The sequence below is a fragment of the Falco naumanni genome, chromosome 7, assembly GCF_017639655.2.
Source record: "Falco naumanni isolate bFalNau1 chromosome 7, bFalNau1.pat, whole genome shotgun sequence".
Lineage (NCBI taxonomy): Eukaryota > Metazoa > Chordata > Aves > Falconiformes > Falconidae > Falco > Falco naumanni.
In genome coordinates, this window is record NC_054060.1 from 66779938 (window position 1) to 66803427 (window position 23490).

At 35.0% G+C, this 23490-nt stretch overlaps 1 protein-coding gene across 1 annotated transcript in view; it reads right to left on the reverse strand.

The window, feature by feature from the left end:
• Positions 1–23490, reverse strand: part of CEP128 (centrosomal protein 128) — a 124496-nt gene that overhangs the window by 66830 nt on the left and 34176 nt on the right. The window contains exons 12-16 of the mRNA XM_040601733.1: positions 21729–21889; positions 11904–12254; positions 8758–9408; positions 4483–4647; positions 376–552 (exon numbers count right to left, since the gene is read on the reverse strand). Coding sequence (XP_040457667.1) covers positions 376–552; positions 4483–4647; positions 8758–9408; positions 11904–12254; positions 21729–21889 — 1505 coding nt within the window. The remainder of the gene's footprint in view (positions 1–375; positions 553–4482; positions 4648–8757; positions 9409–11903; positions 12255–21728; positions 21890–23490) is intronic.

Sequence of the window (23490 nt, forward strand, 5' to 3'; positions counted from 1 at the left end):
TTCCCCAATTTTAAGAGCCTTTTAGGTCTTTCTTGAGGACTTCCCACCTCTAAGAGGTGGCCTAGGAAAACCTGCTTCAAAATTCTGGCTGATGTAAGGTCCTTTCATACAAGTAAACAAAAGAAGATCTATTTCTCACCAAAAAAAAAAATGGCAAAAGAAAGCAGTAACGATTAACATGTGAGGAGATCTTCAGAGTATCCCACTCTAATACTTAGCAATATACATCTGTACCAGCTAAATATCCATAATCCTGTTGTCCATAAGTTGTTTATACCAATTAAGTGACAGGAGACAACAATACATACAAGTTCTCCCGCAAACACTCATTAACAAAATAACAAAATCGACAGAATACTTAGAAGTTAGAATTACTTTGAATTTCTCCATGGAGTCCCGAGAAAAAGTCTCACAAGCAGCATCAATTTCACCTCCTATCATGGTGAGAATGGATTCCTGTTCTATTTCTAAGTGACGCAGCTGGTCCTTAAACTGTAGTCTGGCCTCATCCAGCCTTCTCAAATGATCTTCTTCGTTACTGATCTGCTTATCCTGGAGTGAGTGAAAATAACACAAAAAATTATTGCATTAATGATATAACATACATCATTAGCAATATCTCTTTCAAACACACCATACTCACTCATGCACTGAGTTCAGTTCCTTGCCATGGAAAATAATACCTCCTAAGCACTATTCGTAAGTTCCTCTCTTGATTCTCCTTACTCTCCTGTATATCAGTTATGAAGAAACTGCTACCAATTGCAAACCCAACAATCACAGAGACTATTTTCAGAGTCAAAACCAGACATTCTATTAGAAATCTCTGTTTCACGAATAGGAGGAGGTCCCACCACAAATACTCCCCTTAGTATCTTTTACCCTGAACCGTTACAGGCATCTAATCTCTGCCATTACAAAGAGACCCCTGTAGGAAACCTGTATTGCCAGCCAGTGTGTTTGCAAAGGTGAAGTATTCAAAGAATATCTGAGCAACTGGCACTAAGAAAAGCATTTATTTCCAATGTCAGAAAGATTATTAAATGTTACAGATCTTTTTAAAATTCAGATTCTCTTTTGTTATATCTGTAATAGAGCCACCACATAAAACTGAACCCAGCAGCAATTTTGTTATACAATATATTAAATTATGCATTTTAATTAATATAACAAAACTATCTTGTGAGAAGAAGTGAAATTGGTTCACACCTGTTTGCTGCTGAGATCAGGAGGATGTAATGCAGCAAAAGGTAGACACTTTACAGGCATACTTCAGTATCTGCAAGTACACTCAGAATGATGAGAAAAGGAAGAATAATAATTTTGAAAGTTTATTAATTATGAACCTGCAATGACAAGGTGCAACTGTTTAAACTGTATTTATTGTAAATCTTCATATACTGCTCTCATGAGCCACCACTGTGGTGCCAGGTAATTTCTAACATACGAGTTCTGTCAATGGGACATATGGAATCGTAGAATGAATCATTTAGGTTGGCAAAGGTCAAGTCCAACTGCTAACCCAGCACTGCCAAGTCCACCACTAAACCATGTCCGTAAGCGCCACATCTACACATCTTTTAAACACCCCCAGGGATAGTGACCCCACCACCGCCTTGGGCAGCCTGTCCCAGTGCTTGACCACCCTTTCAGTGAAGGATTTTTTCCCCACTATCTCATCTAAACTGCCCCGGTACAACCTGAGGCCGTTTCCTCTTGTCCTGTCACTTGCTACTTGGGAGAAGAGACTGACACCCACTTTGCTACAGCCACTTTTATGTCTAGGTGTTACGTCTATTAGCAAAATGGGTGGGTTTTTTAATATAGGTGACCCTTCAAATGTGAAAAAGCCATACCTCAAACAGCCTGATTTTTTTTCTTTTAATTCATAAAAAATACTTGAGTTAGACAGTAGCTACTTCAAACTGAAGGAATCACAAGAATTTTTAATATGCACAGGTTCCAGTATTTCTGCATTACCCATATGGGAGTTGAAATAGCAGTTCTGATCTAGATCAGTATTCTGAAGGTAATGAGATTGCATTATATATGCTTCCCGTGTCAGTATTCTATTCTGTCTTATTTTTCACTGAATGCAGTCCATCACATGCCAAAGTTCACTCCCAAAGACCATGACTAAAACAGTATATAACTCAGTATTTTTTCCTTTATTTTTCATCTGCTTGATTTTCTGAGCGTGCCAACATTCCTCAACATTCTACTTTCAGAGCCTACAGGAGAAATGAAGTCACTAATGACTCAGAAGTGCACAGAAAGAAAGGAAAAGAAACAGAAAATTTTACCATTACTGTCTGTCCCTTTATCTTCGATTAATATTAAAAACCAAGCTTTCTGTAATACCCTTGTTTCTCTGAATTATAATTCTCCATAAGGACAGAATGACATTAGATGTATACAAAGAGTGGAAAAGGAAAAGAGAGAATTCTTTTGTAACACAATAGGCTTCTGCAATACCACAATATGACAGCTAATATGATATTACCTCTTGAGAAATCTCCTAATTTCTCCCATCCTAGCATCCCTTCTGATAATTCACAATAAAACCACAACAGTAAGAATTCTCTTAACTGATTAACGCAATCAAGTAGAACTCTCCATCTGCATTTACCTTCAAAGGTTGAGACCACAAGATCATGCACTTAAAAGCTTCTTTCAGCTTAGAGACAAAAGATCATCTCAGCCTTAAAACTGTATCTTCCCAGTATTAGGTAAGGTTGGAGCTAGTTTACAACTGACTACAGAAGACTATGTACACTCCTACAACCACATTTCCTTAATAACAGATATAGTGCTAAAATCCCAACCTAAGAAAAAACCTCACAGTCTGAATCTTCGTTTAAGCTATTTTTTATTAGTATAAAGCACTTCATGTTAGCTTAAGCTAAGAAAAATGTCAGGTTTAACACTTTTTTTACTCCATACTTGGGAAAAAAACAAACAAACAAAAAAAGCACAAAAACACCCCACCCCAGCATTTTTCTCTGACCACTAGTAGTCACAGCATACTGACTGGAGTCGGTATATGCTGAAAACAAAAGCAGTATGACAAAAGGAGCTAACAGCATTTCCAGTCACTTTACCTACATTCAAAATAAGCCTGATGGATTTTAAGCTCAACACCTAAATGATGTTGTATACTTCATTTATAGCAACAAAATACAAATTGAAAATTAAATTGAAAAACTTGAAAAGCCACAAAAGATCTACAACATCGATGGGCTTCTTACTGGATTTAAATAGTTTGAAACTATTGAGCTCATGAAGAATTATCTGACAAGTATTCAGCAGTCCATGTGAAATGAACGAACAAACCTCTTATCTCATGTTAATATAAATGCCTATATTAAAAATTTCTTTTCACAAGAATAAGAAATTACTAAATTGACATAGAAGAGCAAGAATCTTCCAGCTAGAGGCTAAAATATCTATTTTTTAAAGACAAGGCTATCACGAAAAATGTATAAGCAATTTACTGTAGGATGTACAATTTTTTGTTTTCTTCAATTTTAATCTAGGAAATCACACTTGTCAAAGATTAGAGGCAATCATTTTCAATGTTCTCTTAATATCAATTAATCAAATACTGACAGGTATGTGCTCTACACTGCAGAAGGTAAAACTTCTCCATATACAGAAATACTTATCTAAATTCACAGTGTTGCAGGAAGAGAAATTTAAGATATAAAAACAGCACAATGTAAAACACATTCATGTGAAGAAAAACATCAAAAAGCAATGCTGTGGAATCAGTCACGGAAAAAAAGTAGAACTCGAGAAAACAAAGAGGAGTTACAAAATATAATTATTTAGCAACTTTGCATTTATCACTAGATTTTTTGAAAAGAAAGGTTGACAACTCCAGGTTGTGAGACTGCAAATTAGTATTGATACTAAATAGCAATAACCAGAACACTAGGGAACAAGAATGGGGCTGGCAGACAATGTCCATCTCTAGAAATACAATGCCAGAACAAGAAAGGGATGTGAACATCCTAAAAAAAGCTGCTGTGTTTTAAACATTCAAGCAGAAAATAATTGTCATCAAGTTATTTAGAATTTCTTTTACCATGCATACATTGTTTATCTACTTCAAATTAGCTCCAAATTATGAATAATTACACTGCAACTGTAAGAAAATGTGAAGGAAACTAGAAGTGTTTCGTTAAACATTTGTTGGTTACCTACATTAGAAACAGGGCAGGCAACAGGACTTTATTTCTACTCCTAAATAGTATTAACAAATCTTTGGAGGGCTACAACTCATGTGCCAGCCAAAGCACTTTTGCCACCTTTGATTTATATAGAAACTGTGTACTAGAGTATGACTGTGTATATTCTTTAATATGCACATGTATTTTTTTGTATTTTAGGTTTACCATCTATTTCTATAATTTATCACTTATTTTAGGTATTTATCAGCAGAAAGTCTGACGAATCATGGCTAAAAGCAAACAAGTTTACCTTTTTCTCCAGTTCTTCTTTTACAAACTCACATTTCTGCCTGAGTTTTATATTTTCTTCTTCACTTTGGGTTAATTCTTCTGTCAATTTATCACACTCAATTTTTATCTTCTCCAGTTGTCGACACTGAGTCTTGACTATGTTTTTCTCTTCTAAAAGTTCCATCTGATGGTAATGGGAAAATAGATTACAAAATCACTGTATGGATTATTTGAAAACATTCCCAGGCTGTAGTTTCAAATCCGTAAAACACCATACGGAAGGATAATTCTATTTGATTTTTTACATTTAAGTTACATTAAGTGCAATCACTTATCTGAACATGGAAAACACATATCAGAGTTGTAGAACCATACAGTATTTTAAAAGCAGTAAATAGAAGTCTCAGATTCTGCATTTCCACTCTGCTACACTCATCAGCTTACATCACCTTAAGAAGCCCAGTACCTATGCAACTTTTCTATTACTGAAATAATTTGGAATCAGAAAGCCCAAAACTATCATTTAATTTCAGGACCTAATACTAAATTCATATCTGCAAGGAAATAACTGCAAAGATTTGGTATTTTGATTTCTAGAATTGTGTGGGTTTTATACTATTCATCAAAACATAGCAGAGAAAAATGAAGAAAATAGTTAAGGGCCTTGAAAGCCCTAATAAATAGGTGACTGCATAAAGTACACTGGTTTCCAGTAGAAAAGATGACTGAAACAGCCAGATTTTAGAAATTCTCTAGAATATCTAGAAAATTTTAAAAAACTAAATACATAAAGCGAAGAAGGAAACTACACACACAGTACTAAAAACCAGCTTCATATCCGATGAATTGCAAGATGCAGTTACACACAAAAATAAACCTGCAGAGTAAATTCCTTCCCGAGGAAAAGCAAAAATTCTATTTGCCCAATTACACTATAAATATAACTTTTATGGGGAAGAACGGTAAGAAGAGAAGTTTTATGAGTTAATTTAGACATCAGAGCTAACCAGAGTACAAAATCTCCTCCAAAGGACAACCCTGAGAAATAAGTCTTTGGTGTCCTACATCCACAAAGACTTACGGACACAAAAGACAACCCTGCGATGCCTAAAACATTTTTTGTGAATATGCTTGTAAAAATCAACTTTTCAGCTCCTATTAAAGGTAATTGTATTATAATGCCTGTGCAGATGGAGACAATCCAAGAGCCAAATTCCTCACTTATATTACCTTTGAGACACAATGGAGAAAGTTAATTTTTACTTATTTCAATATGGATAAGGCAGATGTGACCATAATTTTATTGATCTGGACTGAACCCGTTTTCTACATCTGATAATCTTCAGGAAAAAAAGAACTACAACTACTTGGTATATGCATAGAAAATAATTAAGAAAGAAACACACATATATACACAATTTTATATGTATAGATACATTTCTCCAAGTAATTTTACATTAAAGATTAATACTTGAAAGTGCTGTCAGGCATGAAGACATTATCTATTTTATTATTCTAAGAGAACAAGGATGTTTTTAAAGCAAATGAGGGCATGTAGTAAAATTAGGGGACAGATTCAGAGGTTCTGAACACATAGCTGACTGGGGACCACTAAGCAAACTACTTAATTTCCTATGTCTAATTTATCTATCATTTTAAATAATGAAAAAAAAAGACATTATAGGGATATTAGTTGGCAATCCTTTAGGATGTTCTAGCATAAACAGAATTAAAAGCTTAAGCACCAGAATCTCAGTACTGAAACAGTAAGATCCTTCTCAGTACTGACATCTCATATAAAATTCTGTTCTTCTCCAGTTCTGCTGCAACATACAAGATTCCTAAAGTACCTTCCCTGCTACCCCAAAAAATCCTTAACTACCTTATAATTTTTCAATTCAGTGCAGCACTACAGAAAGCCAGCCAAAAATGAAGCAGAAAGTATCACAGAGAGGAGGCAAGAGAGGGAAGAACAATAAGGATCAAAAGTCACTTCTTACAATCTTTGCCGCAGTTGCTTCTGTAAAACACATTGCTCTACACCCTTGTTGTCCTGAAAGTAACTCAGAATTCCTCCTCTAGTTAAGTGTAAGGCTTTGGTTCCTAATAAACGTGTTGAAATTTCCTTTTACTCCCCAAGTCTCTCCCAACCGATCTTTATTTTTAAGACTTTAACATTAACAACCTTTGAACAGTGTTACACATATTCTTTCCCAAAAGCAGTTACAAAGGTTGGACAAGGCTGAGGCATAAATAACATCAAGATTGCTACCCTAAACAGTAAAAGACAATTGGTTACTGAGCACAAAAACTTACCAGCCTGGGAAAAAAAAAATTACGTAAAAACACACATTTATGTTGGATTTCCCTAAACCCAAAATATTTCAATACAATTTGATAAAACGCTTTATTTTACCTTAATTCGAAAGAAAAGTATGTGCATAACAGTGAAACCCCATTGCAATGTAATGATGAGTTCAGACAAAAAGTAACCAAATCACCTGCACAATGACGTGTTCTCATCGTATCTTCCTACAGATTGATACGATTATCTGTTTTGTTGCACTTACAGTCTTTGAATCAAAAGAATGTTTTGCATTATCATTTTGTGTACTCCTAAAAAAAGCTGCCTACCCTAATACCTTACAAAACTTATCTCCCTCAAGCCCTCTCTGTGTTTCAGACACACAAAGCTGTAAAAAATAAAAGTACGTATATTAAAGGTTCTGGGAAAGTCATGGCACTGGAAATGAAAGATTTTTGTAAACATTCTCTTTAGATACAACAACCAGTACCAATATCAAGGCCGTTACTGTAAGATTGACCTTTCCATATAAAAGCAACACATTCACAATCTACCCATTTTTTGTTTACTACCATGCAAAATATACTTTCCTTCTTTCCCCTTGATATTAAATGCACAGTCTTCATTTTAATGTCATTGTCAAAAGAAGAATATGTATCTGGCCAGATCATTTAAATAACACTGACACATTACAACTTAAATCTCCCCCAGTGTTAAGCACTGCTGTCAAAACATTTTGATCTTAGTGATCCTTCCACTAACAACCATCTAGATTCTTTTTAATTGCTATCTTCATTAAATACTTTTGTTACCAAGTGCTTCAGAATTATTGTCAATTATTATGTCATGACTGATCTATTAAATTACTTAGAAAAGGATGGTTAGTTATGTCAATTCATAACTGCAAAAAAGTGGAAAATATGCATTTTTAACTGGTTGCATATTTTGTGAGAAAAGAAAGAAAGTGAACATGATTACTTACGATGAAGTAGATCAATTACTACAGCTTTGATTAAGGATTTTATAGCTTTTTATGGTTGAATTGGTAGAATTTTGACATGAGCAAATTTTTAATTTGATGGGGCTGGGGTGGAAAGCATATTTATAGTGCTTCAGAAATGCATTCAAGTTATGTTAGTGATTTACAACCTATCTGGAAAACTACTGCCTCTATACTCAAATTATTATTAGGATATAAAAAATACCATCTTAAATATATATATTTAATTATGTAATCAAAATTGCTTCAATAAAAGTGCAATGTATAGCTTATACAACTGTTGACAATTGTGCAGTTTAGATCACTTCAACTGAACTTTTCAATTGTATTTAGACTTTTATAAAGCCACTAAAATGCTCATTTTCATTCCAATGCCATAACCTTGAATCAGGAGCAAATAATGTAAACTGAAGACATTAACTTGTTTCTTCATAAATAAAATGCTGTATTTCATCACTTACTATATAAACATAGTCACTTTTCTGAGAAATTGTACAGAAATTAGAAATTCTAAAAACTCTTTGAAATAAAAAGAACTATTAAAATTAATCTTAACAAGTGGTATCATTATTCACCTTCTGAACATGCTTCCAGATAGAATGACAGTATTTCTGCATCATGTAATTTAAACATTTAGAAAAACACATCATCCTCAAAATACTGCAAGTTCTTTAATAGGGCCATGACAATAATTATAAAAATAACAGTTGTAGAAGTATCAAGTCAAATTAAAATGCTACAGCCTCATATTGTTCCTTCTGTTCTGGTCACAGACTTACCTATTTTCTCTACTTTTGAAGAAAAGCTTTCGACCTAAGTCTGTTACTGTTAACATTTTTTACCCTGAACGTTATATTTTTATGATGACCTGCAATAAAACATGTCCGAAATGTTTTAAAGCCCATGCTTTATTACCTGCATCATTCAATAGAGGCAAAAAAAACCCAAAATATAACCAATCTGACATTGGAATTCTTCAGAATAAGTACCTTTAGCACTGTAATCTGAGCCTCTGCATCATCCTTTTCTTGTTTAAGGAGTTTCATGAGCTCTTGAACATTTTGTTCATGTTTCATTTTAACGTTCTGTAACTCTGATCTAAGATCTGCCAACTCCTGTTGGTGAACTTCTCTTTCCATCTTCAGCTGCCTTGTAGCCAAAGTCATCTCTTCATGCTTAGATTCCTGCTGTTTCTGGAGATCTGAGAGGGTCTTATGTAATTCCTTTTTGACTTTCTCCTCTTCTGCTATTCTGTTTGTTAGTTCCACACGTACTGAGCTTAAGTTCTTTACATCTGCTTGCATTTCTAAGAGTCTTTCTTGGTCTTTTTTATGGATTAAGTTACTAGTTGCAAGTTCTGTCTCCAAGTACTCCTTTTCAGCTTGCATTTGATTTTGTAGAAAGACTTGCTTTTTTAACTCATTCTCCAATTTATTTACAGTAGCTTGAACTTCTTTCATTTCTTCTTCAAGAGATACCTGGTGAGACTTCATTTCACTCAGTTTTACCTCTTTGCAGTGGAGGAGTTCTTCCTGCTGGGCTCTCTTTGTAAGCACATCATTCAGCTCTTTTCGAAGGTTTTCTATTTGGTGTATAGCAGAGAGAAGTTGACTTCTGAGGTCATCCTTTTCTTTGAGCACCTAGGAAAGGAGAAAAGTGCAACTTAAAGTAATTAAAGAAAACTGTCGGAAGAATATTCATTAAGAATGTCTAAAGAACCATTAGCACACTTTGTTCTGTGAAAATAAAAAAGTTTTACTTGTTATGAACTCAGCTGAAATTTATTCAGTGTTTCTTTAAAATTAGATACAGAACATTTGTGATCTCAAATGCATACTTGTCCTTCAATGATCTAGCCTCCAAAGCAGGGATAGTTCTGGTTAATCCCCTGCTTTTCTCACCCTGTTTGCAGACTAAGATGGGTCTCTGCTGGTTCCTTGAAACAGGGAGACGGAGGAAATGAGGCAATACAATAAGGCAGCAGAATACAGGTAGGACTGTTGGTCACACACCCCTTACCTACAAGCTCATTTCATAGGCTGACTTATTTTGCTTATTTTCTAAAATACTATATATGAAATATATAAACTTTAAACTATTTTGAAACTGCACGCAGTAGATGAATGGATAGCAGTTAAAAGCCTCTTTCACGCATGCATCAAAGCCAAGAATCGAAGACTTCAACATAAAAAAGCAGCCACATTTAATACATTTTCGCTGTTTTCCTAAGGAGCTTAAGGGTTGGGTTGGTTTTGGTTGTTTTTTTCAACACAGATACATTTCAGGTTAAAAAAATCCTAGAAAATGTGCTAAATGACAGGAAAAAATTGTACTGCAAGTACACGTATGTTACAAAATACTGCATTTCATTCAAATCATGTTACACACAACACTCCTAATACCTACTTATCTGAAGTTATAATTTAGTTTTAACATTCTGTTTAAAATAAGAAGGAATTTAAAGTACATCTATCATGAGTCACACAACTTACACTACAGGAAAAAGGGTGATATAAAGTGACAACATGAGATTTTCCTGATGTATCACAAACTACTGGATTCTTTAAACTGGGTTAAATAAATTTTACACTGAATTTTACTGACTACTTCCACTAATTCCACAAACAGTACACATTTCTTATAGATATAGCAAAACTACCTGGAATAAGCCAGAACAAAAAGGCAATTAAGGTTAACAGAGTGAAGATTTAAAATAATGAAATAATTTGTAATTACATGAAGAATAAGCATGGCAAAACAAAACACAAAATAAATCAAGAATATGGGGTAATGACCATCACGCTTTTTTTCTGAGAAAATAAATAAATAAATCAGTATTTCAACCTTCCTAAAACTGTCTTGCAATTCTAGTTCCATGATTTGGCTAAAATAACACCAGTAAAATTTCATTAAAACACCCCATAAGTAACTTGCTTACAGTGTAAGTATGTTCTCTACATTCCATACTTAGAAGAAAATACATTGCCAACAACACAAGATGTTAGATTCCACGGTCAACAAATATCAAGGATAACCACACAGGCAAGACTGACCAAATTATCCCAATAATTCCAAAAGAATGAAACCTAAACAATCTTTCTATAGCCCACCCGTTGTCCGCAAACATTTGGAACATCTCATAGAATTGCAAGCTGATTGTAATCCAGTTTTGAAAGTTTGCCATCAGCCCTTTGAAGTCCTATAATAGCAAGCAAAGACAACAGACTGCCATTTCTCCCATTTCTTTATTATTTATTTTTATAGGGTTTTGTCTCAGATGTTAATTGTCTGTATATTTCAAAGCTGTTAAATGTTCTTCTAGTTCCCTGAAGCTTATCACAAATGCTGCATCTAGATTGATTATATCCTCATATAGAAGCTGTTTACAACTTTGTATTGAAAACATGAAATACTGTATTTTTTTCTCCTCCACAATGATGCACAGTTTATTTGACATTATGTATCCTCCAATAAAGAGATTTTCTTCAGGAGTGACACCTCAAACTTGTTGGCAAGATGCTGATGATTTTAAAAATAAGAACGAATAGTGACAACATTTCTTAAGTAGAGCTTAAACCAAAGTGACTGCATTTTTATGCATTTGTCACACAAAAAGAGGTAAAAGCCATGTCAAGGAGTCTTATGTAACAAAAAGGACGTCACTGTGGACAGTGCTACCAATTGCCACTGCCCAGACCTGTCCACACCTTGAAATGAACAGCAATCTCAGCACCTTTTGGCACTCCTCTCCCGCTTGTTACTCACAACTGTCCTCTACTTTTTGCTTCTCGTTTGTCTGTTATGAGACACACAGAATTTCTAGATGACTCAAGTTTTCTTCCTTTCCTTAACACATCCATTTACCCAGGCGAGAGATGACCAACTTCTTACAGGCTTGCAAACCTTATTGCCTCAGACAACTGCCAGGATTAATCAATACAAGATGATTACTATGGAATGAATTGTTGGAGCGCGGATAGAACACAGTTCTGGAGAGAAACAGCAATCCCAGAAAATTTCATCCCAAACTTAAAGCAGAAAGTAGTTTGTCACAGCTTGCATAAATGAAGATAAGGAGTTCATTTATAAAAAAATTGGAAAAGGTACAACACACACACACCCCAGTCAATCTTACCTGACTGTTCTTGTCCATCAGTTGGCTGATAGTTTCATTTTGTTTTTCCACCTCACAACCCAGTTTCTTACATTTCAGCTTCCACTGGCGGATGGTTTCCTGTGCTCTCACCTTCAGATCTTCTCTTTTTTTCTCAGTCTCCAGCCTGAGTGCCTCTGAATGCTTGAATTCAGCAAGGTACCGTTCCGCTTCCTTGGTGCTCTCTTCAACCTGTTGAGCTAACTCAGCAGACTGGAGTTCAGTTTGTCTACGTCCACTCTCACAAGCCTTGTAGCAACTCTCTATCTCCTTCAGCTGGTCCAGCATTTTTTCCTGCTGCTTCTCCCTGTTTTCCAGGTCTGATGTTAACACCTGGAATCATCATAGGAAAATATGAAACTTCCAACTCTAAAAAGATAAGATATGAAATCTTATGAAACAGCATACAGCGATGTTAAATCAAATTTCTAAAATATGAATACCATAAGAGATGTCCTTGACTAGCAGGGAAACCCCCTGTTAGCCCATAGAATGTCCTCTGCAATGGTAAAGGATTTCAACCCAAGATATAAAATACATGGTTGCTCCATCCCATATTTTACTTTCTGCATCTGTTCCTCTTCTGCTTGTTCTTGTTATTTTAAGTTTGAGAAGGAATCATTGACCTGGATCCTCATATGTTACAGGCTAGACAAATATGGAATAAAGCGAACAGTAAGATCTAAGGAGATTAATATAAATAGATGACAGAGATTAAAAAGAAAATTGTCAAGGAAAGAGTAGTATTCACCACAACCTATACTATATGAGCTATTTTTTACCCAGTTTTATGCTGGTTGCTTTTATGGAAACAGCATGATTAATAAGGGCATTTCGGAAAGCACTGATGAATATAAAGAGAACACAAAAGCTTGGTAGATATTTCTAGAAGAAAGTGCAAAGATGTTTGAAAATGTAGCAAGCGTATTAGAGCCAACGTGAGTTGGCCTTTCAATACTGAATGCAATTGAAACCACATATTTTAAAGATAACAAGCGACGTCTATCTCGAATCTGATATTTCTCAGGACAGTCTCATCAGCAAGTCAGGAAAAATGTCCTCCATGTACCTTCTGCAAGGGCATATTCAGAAACCAGTTATTGAAGCTTCAGTAGCTAAACTGAATTTTATTGAGATCATCACATAGAATTTCAGATTAGTATTCTGCATTTTGGGCCTATTTAGACTGCTTTCATACCATTCAGTATTTTCATTAATGACTTAAATGAATTCAATAGGCTTGCTCTATAGTCAGTCAAAGATATTATCAAGCTTCAAGGGATGGAAGTACTTTAGAGAAGAGGATTAGATTTCAGACCAACTGAAACAAATTAGAGACGTAGCCTGAAATAAACAGGGTGCAATTCAGAACAGACGAAAGAAAAATACTTTCCCTAGGAAAAAAGTGACTTCACAGATGCACGTGGAATGACTATTTAGAAAAAGCTCCTTCCTCAAGGTGGGGGTGGGAGGAGTGACTTCAGTTTGTTGGTTGAGTTTTTCTTTGTGGGTTTGCTGCAGTTTTTTTCTCCCTCCAAACTCGACCATTGCCTCCTGGGAGGCAATAAATTTTAACAGTCTTTTGAGAATAGTATTAGCTGTCCAGAAAAGACAACTGCATGTGCACTCTTGCATGTTACAGACTGCAATACTGCCAGAACACACAGACTGATGCTAGACTTGAACAGACAGTCCAGCTTGCTGCTCCGACCCGTGACGCAAAACAGGAGTAGGATTATCCACTGGAGAATCAGTTGCTTCCCTGTAGGATGAATATTCCTGCTTAGACAACTGCTATATAGATAACAAAACAATAAACACATTACAGGATAGTCAGGAGTAAATTTTACACAGGTGGCAAAATAGAAACAGGAAAGTCTTTCTAGATTTACAATTCTATACATTAGAAAACACCCACATATACTCTGCCTCAGTATTATTGAAGCATGTCTTTTCAAGCTCATCAGGCAAAACAGCCAGGCCTAACCTCATAAAAAAACTCTTGATTCATAAGACAAAACTTAAGCCAAAACTTCATAAGCCAAAAAAACTTTGCAAGCTACAAGTAGCAACATTTTATCAAAATGAGCTTAATTTCAAAAGAAAACAGATTATAATACTACTTTACAGATAAGGATTTAAATTCTGAATGTAGCAGAAATTAAAAATATCCTGATAAGGTACAGTCAGCATTACATTTACTCTTCCACAGATTTTTCTAAAATGGATCATTATTTCTTCAGTCATATCATTATACATCCTATTATCATTTCCCATTTCATGTCTTTCTGGAGACACCACAGAGGATGTCAGCCTAAATTGATGCACTATTCAACTCTGCATCATTAAAAAAAAAATAGTTATTTATGTATAATTCCACCAGAGAACACACTCCATTAATACAACTACAGTTCCCACAGACTTTTTAATGAAATGAGTCTAAGCTTAAACAAAGAAAGCAATGTTCAATTAATTGTAAACATTCATTTCACTATGTAGAAGCAAAACTTACTCTCCAATTTATTGATTTACAGTAAAATGAAAAAATAGGAACATTTGTTTATCTTGAAGCACAACTAATTTATCAACACGAGCTATTTGCATGAGGAGGAAAAAATAACTTTGACACGTTATGTGCCAATATAAACGTGAATTCTAATGTTTTACTTTTACAATTTGTGAAAGGTATGTCTTTGCAAATAGTTTGTGCTTTGCTTAGAAAAGTTAAGCAAGCACAGACCCAAAACAGTTGGATTCAGGTAGAAAACAGCAGCATAGCGCATCAACATTTCATGCAGCTTTCCCTATGGAGCAAGGGGATAGAGAAACAGTGGGTCTCGTCTCTCCATTTTTATAATATTATAACAGGGGACCCAAATGTACTGTATGCAGTTGTCAAAATTCTGTCTGACCTGTAAGGGCTCACCCTATCGGTATCTACAACATTAAATAAGCAGCTTTTTAGACACAGGCTATCATAAAAATAAGTAAAGAGTCAGGTATGAAATCATAGTTATTATCTATACACATAAAGAGGTAGGTTTCACAGAAAGAAAATGCCTCTTCCCAGGTATGGCATATACATACATTCACACGAGGAGGACAGACATACACAAGCACTATTTGTTAGAGATTTTTATTGCTTCAGTATCTGTAAGAGCACACCTCAAACCTCACTGTCCACGTGTCTATAAGAAACAAAGATTATGGACCTGCCTTTTGGTTCCTTGGAAAATCCCAACACACAATCCCAATTTCTAGGCATTCTGTGGACAAAGTAGGATGAGTGATCGTTTACAATTTGTAAAATAACATTTCTAACAGAGCAGTTACAGGCAAGTAATCTCTTTGCCATTTGTCTTTACCTGCCTGCATACATGTCAACATTGTGGTTGATCTGAAGCAACCCTTCACAACAACGAACATGTGGAGGTTATCAGAACAATCATAACAGTCATGGCTGTCATTTAATGATTAGAAATAACAATCAACAGGGTCAGCATGGTATATCTTGTTAAACACGATACCCCATTCAGACAAACACTGCTCAGAAAATAACCGATTACTAGTTTTCATGGAACTGTACTATCAGCAGATAGTAAAGAGTTAATACGACACAGCTCCATTAAGCAAGTTACACTACCATGTACTTTTAATGCCTAATTTTGATTTAATGAGAATTAAGATTGTTTTGATAGTAAGAAATAATTATGCAAATTACTGTTGTCATTGGAAGAACATTGTACTTGGCAGTGGTGTGCTGTTATGACCTTGCGGTTTCATTTCATACTGATGATCTTACAAACTTAAGCTTTTCATTTCTTTCTAAACAACCTTTACAACCAAAAACAACTGATAATTAAGCTAGATGCATAACATCACAGTTTTCAACTTTAGTGTATTTTCAAAAAACCTTAGGTTTAATATATAAAATTTTAATAAATACCATGTTTAATGTTCCAAAGTTTGTCAAGGCCTTCAGTCTTGAGAGCCACCTATTTTCTCTTAAAATAACAAAGTATCTTGCATAGAATGTTTATACCTGCATCCTACTATGGATGTACATATACTTATTCTTGAATATTAAAATAACAACACCTGGAGTGTGTAGGTACCCTTATTTCACCATCATGTTTTACATCCTCTGTATACAGACGTCTGTCAGAGTCTCAATCCTGTTTCCCTTCAGCCTTTTAAGTCCTCATTTTCCCCTCAGCCACAGAATCTCAGTTGCAAAGGGCTTTAAATATGCATGCAGACAATACATCATAAAATGTTATCATTAAGGTAAGGCATATAGCTTGACTGTTCCCTTTGCAGAGCTGTTTGTACGCACACTCTACCACAGCTGTGGCCAGAGCAGCACAGAATACTAAATTCAGCACAGGCTGAAACTCAGATAGGGGCTAGGTCAGACACTGGGAGGACCTATTCTGGCATTATAATCAAATGTTGTACCACAGGGGGTTTATGTGATTTTTTGGTTTTTGGTTTTTGGTTTTTTTTTTTTGTTTTGTTTGGGAGGTTGGTGGTTTGTTGTTTTTTTCATTTGTATTAAGGGTGAAATACTGTGTTACCTGTGGGGAAGCAGCTACCCTCCATTAGGATGCCACAGCACACAGAAGATAGAGAAAGTGCCACTAAAAGAAAAATAAATCAAAAATTTAACATAACTAATGTAAGTTTGATCTCAGCCTTCAGAGTTGGGGCATTTGAAGGAACTGATCAAAGAGAAACATCAGTCCTTACCACTGACTACACCTTAATCCAGCTCCCAGGCCTGTTTAGATTTACAGTGCTCAGAGCCCTGTTAGTGCTTGAAAAGTTGGAATTAATCACAGATGTCAGTCTCCATCTTTGTCTGGGGAACATGTTTAAATTCGGTGCTTGAAGTCACCAGCAGGCCCACATCCAATGGAATGTGTCTGAGGAGATCTTCAGCTCTGTATCCCTGAAGCCTGGACCACAAGCTCAATGTCCAACCACGTCAGTACATGTACTGATGGGTTCCACCACGTAGAGCTGCCTCCTGACCTTGCAGGCTGCCCTCTTGCTAGGGCAGGAGAATTTGGCAGTGATGCTTACTTTAGACCTTGCAGAATATACCCCAGTTTTCACATCCCTACCCTGGAATTATCCTTCTAGGTAATTCAGAATTTAAATATTTTAAGGATTTCTATGAGACAGGAACATAGAGATGCGGGAGGTTTTGGTTTGGGTGTTTTTGGTTTTGGTTTTTTTTTTTTTTTTGTGGAGAGTGGGTGTGTGTTTTATTTTGGGTGTTTGGGTGATTTTTTTTTTTAAATATTCATCCAATTTTCTCCTTCTCAATTGCGACTGTAGTAAACAAGAGTGAGAAGACAAAGGAAAACAATATCAGGAGGTTATACTTCTAGGAAAAAAAATAAAATCACATTCCTTGAACATCTGAGTTTCTCTTCCAAGTAGCAAATCACTAAGCACCTGTCATTCCAAAAAAATTTCCATGCAGATGAGAAATGCCGCCTTTATAGATTAAGACTCCATATCCCAAGGAGCACCTGGTGTTTTTGCAGGCTGAAGATCCATCACACAGAGAACGCAGTGAGCTGCTCTGGAGGCAATAGAAGCATGACGATATTCTGCAATATATGTTACAACAGTATGGAGGTTCTGACAGGAGCAACCCAGGATATGCAGAATAGTTCATTGTTGAAATGTATTGTTCATACATGTACAGCAATTGTTAGTATGTTTTGCACTGTTGTTACTATAGAAAATCCTGATTGTGGCACATTTTCTCTTCTCCGTCTTCACAGAAGACAAGTCTGGGTCTCAGTTTTTCTAACCTGATTAATTTTATTGCTGCATTTTCATAGTTCCACTGCTAACAAAACCAAGGGCAAGTTATTAGAATACTTGTGCCAACTATTCACCACCAACAAAACATCAAACACCTCCTGGCCTTAATATCTGAAGACTTTTATAAAAGAGAATTACGTTTGTGGAACACTTAAAAAACATCATTAAGATTGGTTACTAAATCCTGGGTTACAGCATACTAATGTTCCAGAGATATGAATGCAAATATTTTCAGAACTGATTAGTTTGTATCAGCCCTCAGACTGCAACAGCACTGCAGACATTTCAATTGACAGGCTCTGGTGAGAGATGACACAGAACAGAGGGGTTTAACAAACTCAAAACCAGATGCAACATTTGCCCCAAGTAAAACAGTTGTGCATCTAGTGTTTTACATATCCAACATCCCAACACGTAATCTAGTTTTCAACTTTTATTATAAACTGGAGGCAGAGAAAGAGGACAACATTCTCCAGTTAGAGCCCGGTTACTTATCTGAAGTGTAAATTAATCACCACGTGCACCTCTGCCACCATTCAAGCAACTCATGTAGCTCGGACTTCTAAAGTCCCTAGCTTGACTACACATATCAGAGTTGTGACCTGCATTTTCAACACCTAACTTAAAGTAAATCACCACAAAGCGCAAAACAAAATTCATTCTAAATATAGAAAACATAACGCAGTGTATTCAGTGCAACTTTCCTTAAAACTTTTATGAACATTAAAAGGCAAGTGAGGATCTCTCATTTGCTACAATTTACAGAACTAATGCCTTATATCAGTTATGTGCAAACAGTCTATACTGATAAGAGTACAGAAAGCCACATTTTACCCCACCACACTAACTGTCACCAAAATTAGGGGTCAACTGAAGTGGATCTATACGTATTTTTCTCCATCCTTTTTCTTCTGCCCTACATCTCAGCAACGCAGTCACCAGATTCTAATGCTACGTAATCATAGTCCTTGTCACTGAGTTTTCAACAATGCCATCCAAACCATGTACCCAATTATTTCTTACTCATTTTTCCTGAATGTAGACCTCAAATATTTATTTATTACAATCTGATCTGCATCTCTTGCCAATCATATTGTACCTAACTATCAAGAACCATTAATCCAGAAGGTTTAGATTTTTCACGCAAGCATAAATTCTGTGAACTGAATAATCAAAGATGCATACATTCAATCAGTCAGGAAGTGTATTCATTCAGTAAAAGGTACATTGCAAAAAAATAAATTTATTAAAGTGATGCTTTCTCCATATTTTTCCAAAGCTTGAACCATTACTCGTTCTAACAGGTAATGCTTTACGCAAATAAAGATAGAGGTAGAACACCTTCCCCACACCCCAAAGCTGATATGTGATTTTAAATACAAACTTTATCAAAGTGAATAGCATCCATACATTTTAAATCTATCTGTAGCACTATTTTGGCATTTGAACTCCACAGAGGCTGGTCTGCAGAGGTATTGATTCCTCCTATTTTGTAAGAGTCTCTCTTTAAATTTAGAAATGTGTTACCTATTGATTTTCAGATATCTTAATTGGCTCATATATTGAAAATAATTGGATACGAGTTTCATCTTTAGAGGATGAAAAAGCCATAAAATAAATTTTAATGAGGATAAGATCTTCATCAATCTTCATAAGACTGAAAGACCTACATTAGTGATGAATTCTGATCTTAAATCAACAAATCAATGACTTTCCTTCAGAAAATTTGAAATATTTTAACAAACAGACCACTGTTACACTCTACTGTACAATACTATAAGACTACTTTGACCTAATTAGTATGAGAAGTCATTAGTAAATCAAACAATTCCACAAGAGTCTAAACATGCTTACAGAGAAACCAGGGTACTGTATCTTTATAATTTCCATTATAAATTTCTTAGCCATCATAGTCAGCTATTATAGCCCCATATCTATATAGTTCCATGCAGAAAAATATTTTTTAAATAGTTGTATACATTTGCAAGATTTTATAGAAGCATCCTCAGGTAAAATATAGCAACCAAAATAAATTAGTTTCTAAATTTAATAGAAAAAAATTTAAGATTGAACTCACTTCTAAACATTAGTTTAAGAATGTGATTATAATCTTTTTCATCCTCTCAGTTTTACATCATACTGTGATCTTATGGCAGCTGTCAGGGACTAAATGTAAAACACACACAACTCAAATTGTTGAAAACAATGACATTAAAATAATTCAAAAGAAATTTCTAATATCACATGTACACCAGAAGCAAGTGCAATTACATCCTCCCAACTAACCAAAGATAAATTACACTCAAGCCAAACATGACTCGTCACTTCCAACTGAGAATCAGACTATCTGATAGGAGCAGCTGTTAGAACAGGCTTCACAAAATGCTTTGTTAGTACATAAGTTTAGAAATTCACATCCTTACATTCCTTGATGTCTCATTAAAGGAAAAACACACAAGCTATTTTCCTGTTACTGCCTCTGTAGGAGAATGGCAGTGGGAAGCAGATAAGAAGTACAAAGTATTTTTTGTTGAGATAATCAGGGAAGTCAAAGATTTCTAACTCAGAGCAATGCAATGACGCCAGCTGAGCACTCTTCCATCAGTATTTTCACAGAGCAGGAAATCAGTATTTTAACATCATTCTGACCCTCAAGAAAGCATGTTCTACAAGCAGAAGTTCAAAAAAATTTTGTTTTCTATGGGGTTGTATCCCATTAACTCCTGTCAAAGTAATTCCATTTCTCAGGCCCCACAGAACAAAAGAACAGGTTTTTCTGGAGTTGTATTGGCCAGCTAGAACACAAATGCTGATGGGCATCAGGAAATGAGTTCTGCTTGCCTTACCCCCTATAGAAGCACTCTAGGTCTTTTTAAACCTCTTCAATAATCAGTTTTTATAAAGCATGTAAGAACTTTTTTGAGACTCAATTTTTTCCAAATGTAATTTGATATATTAGTTTGATTTAAATAGGCACTGAAGCTGACAAGGGAAAAGAGTAGCAGAAGTAAACTGAACAGCATAGTCCTGTAAATCTATGAAAAGACAAAAAAAGTAATTCCTACTTTTGAGCTTCAAAGGTGATGCAACACCATTTCAATGAAAAGTACCTTCATTAGAAAAACTAAATGCAACATACAAAACCAGACTTACCGAATGCTTTAATAAACGTACAACAAATGTTAAGTACTTGACTACTGAAATCCCACATAGGGTTTTGAAAATATCCCCTTTTCTTCTGACAGTCATGAAAGACAGAAGAAAACAGCTACTGTTCAGGGATCATACTACCAATGACAAATCTAAACAAGATCCAAAAATACAGAAGTCTCCTGTCTTAAATAAAAAGGTTACTGCCTCCTTATATCTTATTTCATCTTCAAGTCTTTTAATTAAAATTCCAGTGTCAAAGACTGCTGCTATTCTTTTCACAGAGAATCCCTTTAAATAGTTTACCATAAATAAGAATACTAATACTTATTATTATATTGCATCTAATTGTTAAAAAAAAGAGTAGTTATGATCTATTTTTGTTACTCTTCTGCACTTTCTCATAGAACAAGGTATCCCAGTTTGTTTGAAGTTAAACTTTAGTTCTGAGGTATGATATAAGGGGGAATAAGGAAGTAAATACTAACTTATAAAAGTAGTTCCAGAAACCACTACTAATGCTAAATGCTGATAAAAATCAGATCACCTTTTCATTGCACAAGTGAAAAAGGAGTAATCTAAACCACGAATTCATGGGCAATAGCAATTACCTTTTTTGGTTTATTAACAAGATGGGGGAGGAAAACCTCTGCAAACTTGGATCACCTTTCAAAGTTATTTACAGAATAAACCAATAAGACTATGATAGTTACTCTTAGTGTTAAAGGTTACTCCTTAATCCAGCATGTCACCTACCTTAAACATATGGGAAATTAAAACCCAAACAAACAAAAGAAAAACAAAAAACCAAGTTACCTGTATGTGCATTACAAGTTGTGCTTTCTCCTTGTCCTTACGCTCTACGCATCTCTTTAGTTCTTCTACTTCTGACATTACAGCATCATGACTCAGCTTTGCTTTAAGCTCCAAAATATGTTTCTCCAGTTCTTGCTTCTCTCTCTCATATCTTTCAGCTACTATAAGATAGTGAGAACAGAACAATAAGCCCAGTAGAAGCACCAACTTGTGATGAATTATTTTTTTCTCATTTTTCTTTCGGCAATTTTCTTCTCTACTTGAAAATATTCTGTAACTATTTATTTTGATTTAATTATCTGTGAAAAATGGCTATACCTATATCATAACCTTTTACTGATTGAGACAGTATTTCTGTTTATTCAATCATTTTATAAGGGTTTTCCTCTCTTCCCCCTCCAAAAAAAACCCACAACACCACCCCAAAACAAGCCAAATTCCCCCAACAAAACCCAATAAAATAATATAGGATGGAAGAAACAATGGGGAAATACTGGTGTAAATAAAACTTGGCCACAAACTTTAAAGCCAACAGGATTTTATCCCACCAGAGTAATACCTCCTGATTTGGAAGTCACACACTGTGTGACTTTTATGTCTGAATCCTGCCACTACAGCAGTTCTGGATGAGAGTAAGCCTAAATTTCCTCAACCAGAAATTCAAAGGCCTTTAGTCATAAACAACTACTAGAGGCAAAGAAAATTTCCATTTGCATTCTTCCCGTGCATCTTTGAAGAAACAGAAATAACACAGTAAGGAGAAACACAACTGCATAAGTGATATAATGATATGTGTATGTATCTTAACAGCTCCAGTACATTTTTTTATTTTCTTCATAATTTTACAACAGTTTTGATTCATAATTGTATAACAAATGAAAAAATTAAAATATGCTTTCATTAACATGAAAAGCATATTATTTCAAATAAACTCATCTTTAAGCAGATACATTAACATGACTAGAGAAAAACTATTAAAATTATTCTTTTGAGTTACATTTCTGAAGCTAAGCCACGTACAAAACCCAGCCATTTTCCAGTGTCCTCTGTGAGATTTGTAAAACAGAGTCAGAGTCCTATTTTAATAAGCAAGATAATTCAGTAGGTGAAGTATGAAAATCTAAAAATAAGTCATTTACCAAACCAATTAAACATTCACAGACACACTGGACTTGGAGTCACTGTTCCTCTATTATCTTGACTAATAAATTTCCATGTTAATAAGGAGAAAGATAAAGACTTTCTTTAATGCCTTTTTGATTAAGTCTGAAAAGTTTGAATACAGATGGATAACTAACAATGCAGTGAAGACCTTGCTAAAGTGGTAACTTAATATGCAATTACATCTTGAAATTGTTTAAAGTATTTTCCTTCTAAGTATCATTATTCCATCTCTGAAATTCTAACACACTGCAACCAGAAGCCCTGCCTGCATCATACTGGAAAATTTTCTTAACCTCTCTGGAACGCGTTGTTACCCCATAGAAATACTACCAGAGATTCATCAGTCTATTAAACAGCTGTATAAATTACTTTTGATATGATTTTCAAGATGGCAGAATTTAAACTGCACATGGACTGAAATGTGAGGTTTTAAAATAATTTTTCTGAAACATTTCAAATGTTTTTCGTCTGTAAAAACACTATCCACTTTGCTGAAATAGTGTCTAATAATCTTCTTTTTTTTTTTTAACTCATGCAAATCATGGTATTTTATCCTAAATTTTAACTCTCATTGCTACTTATTATTTAAAATTCAGGT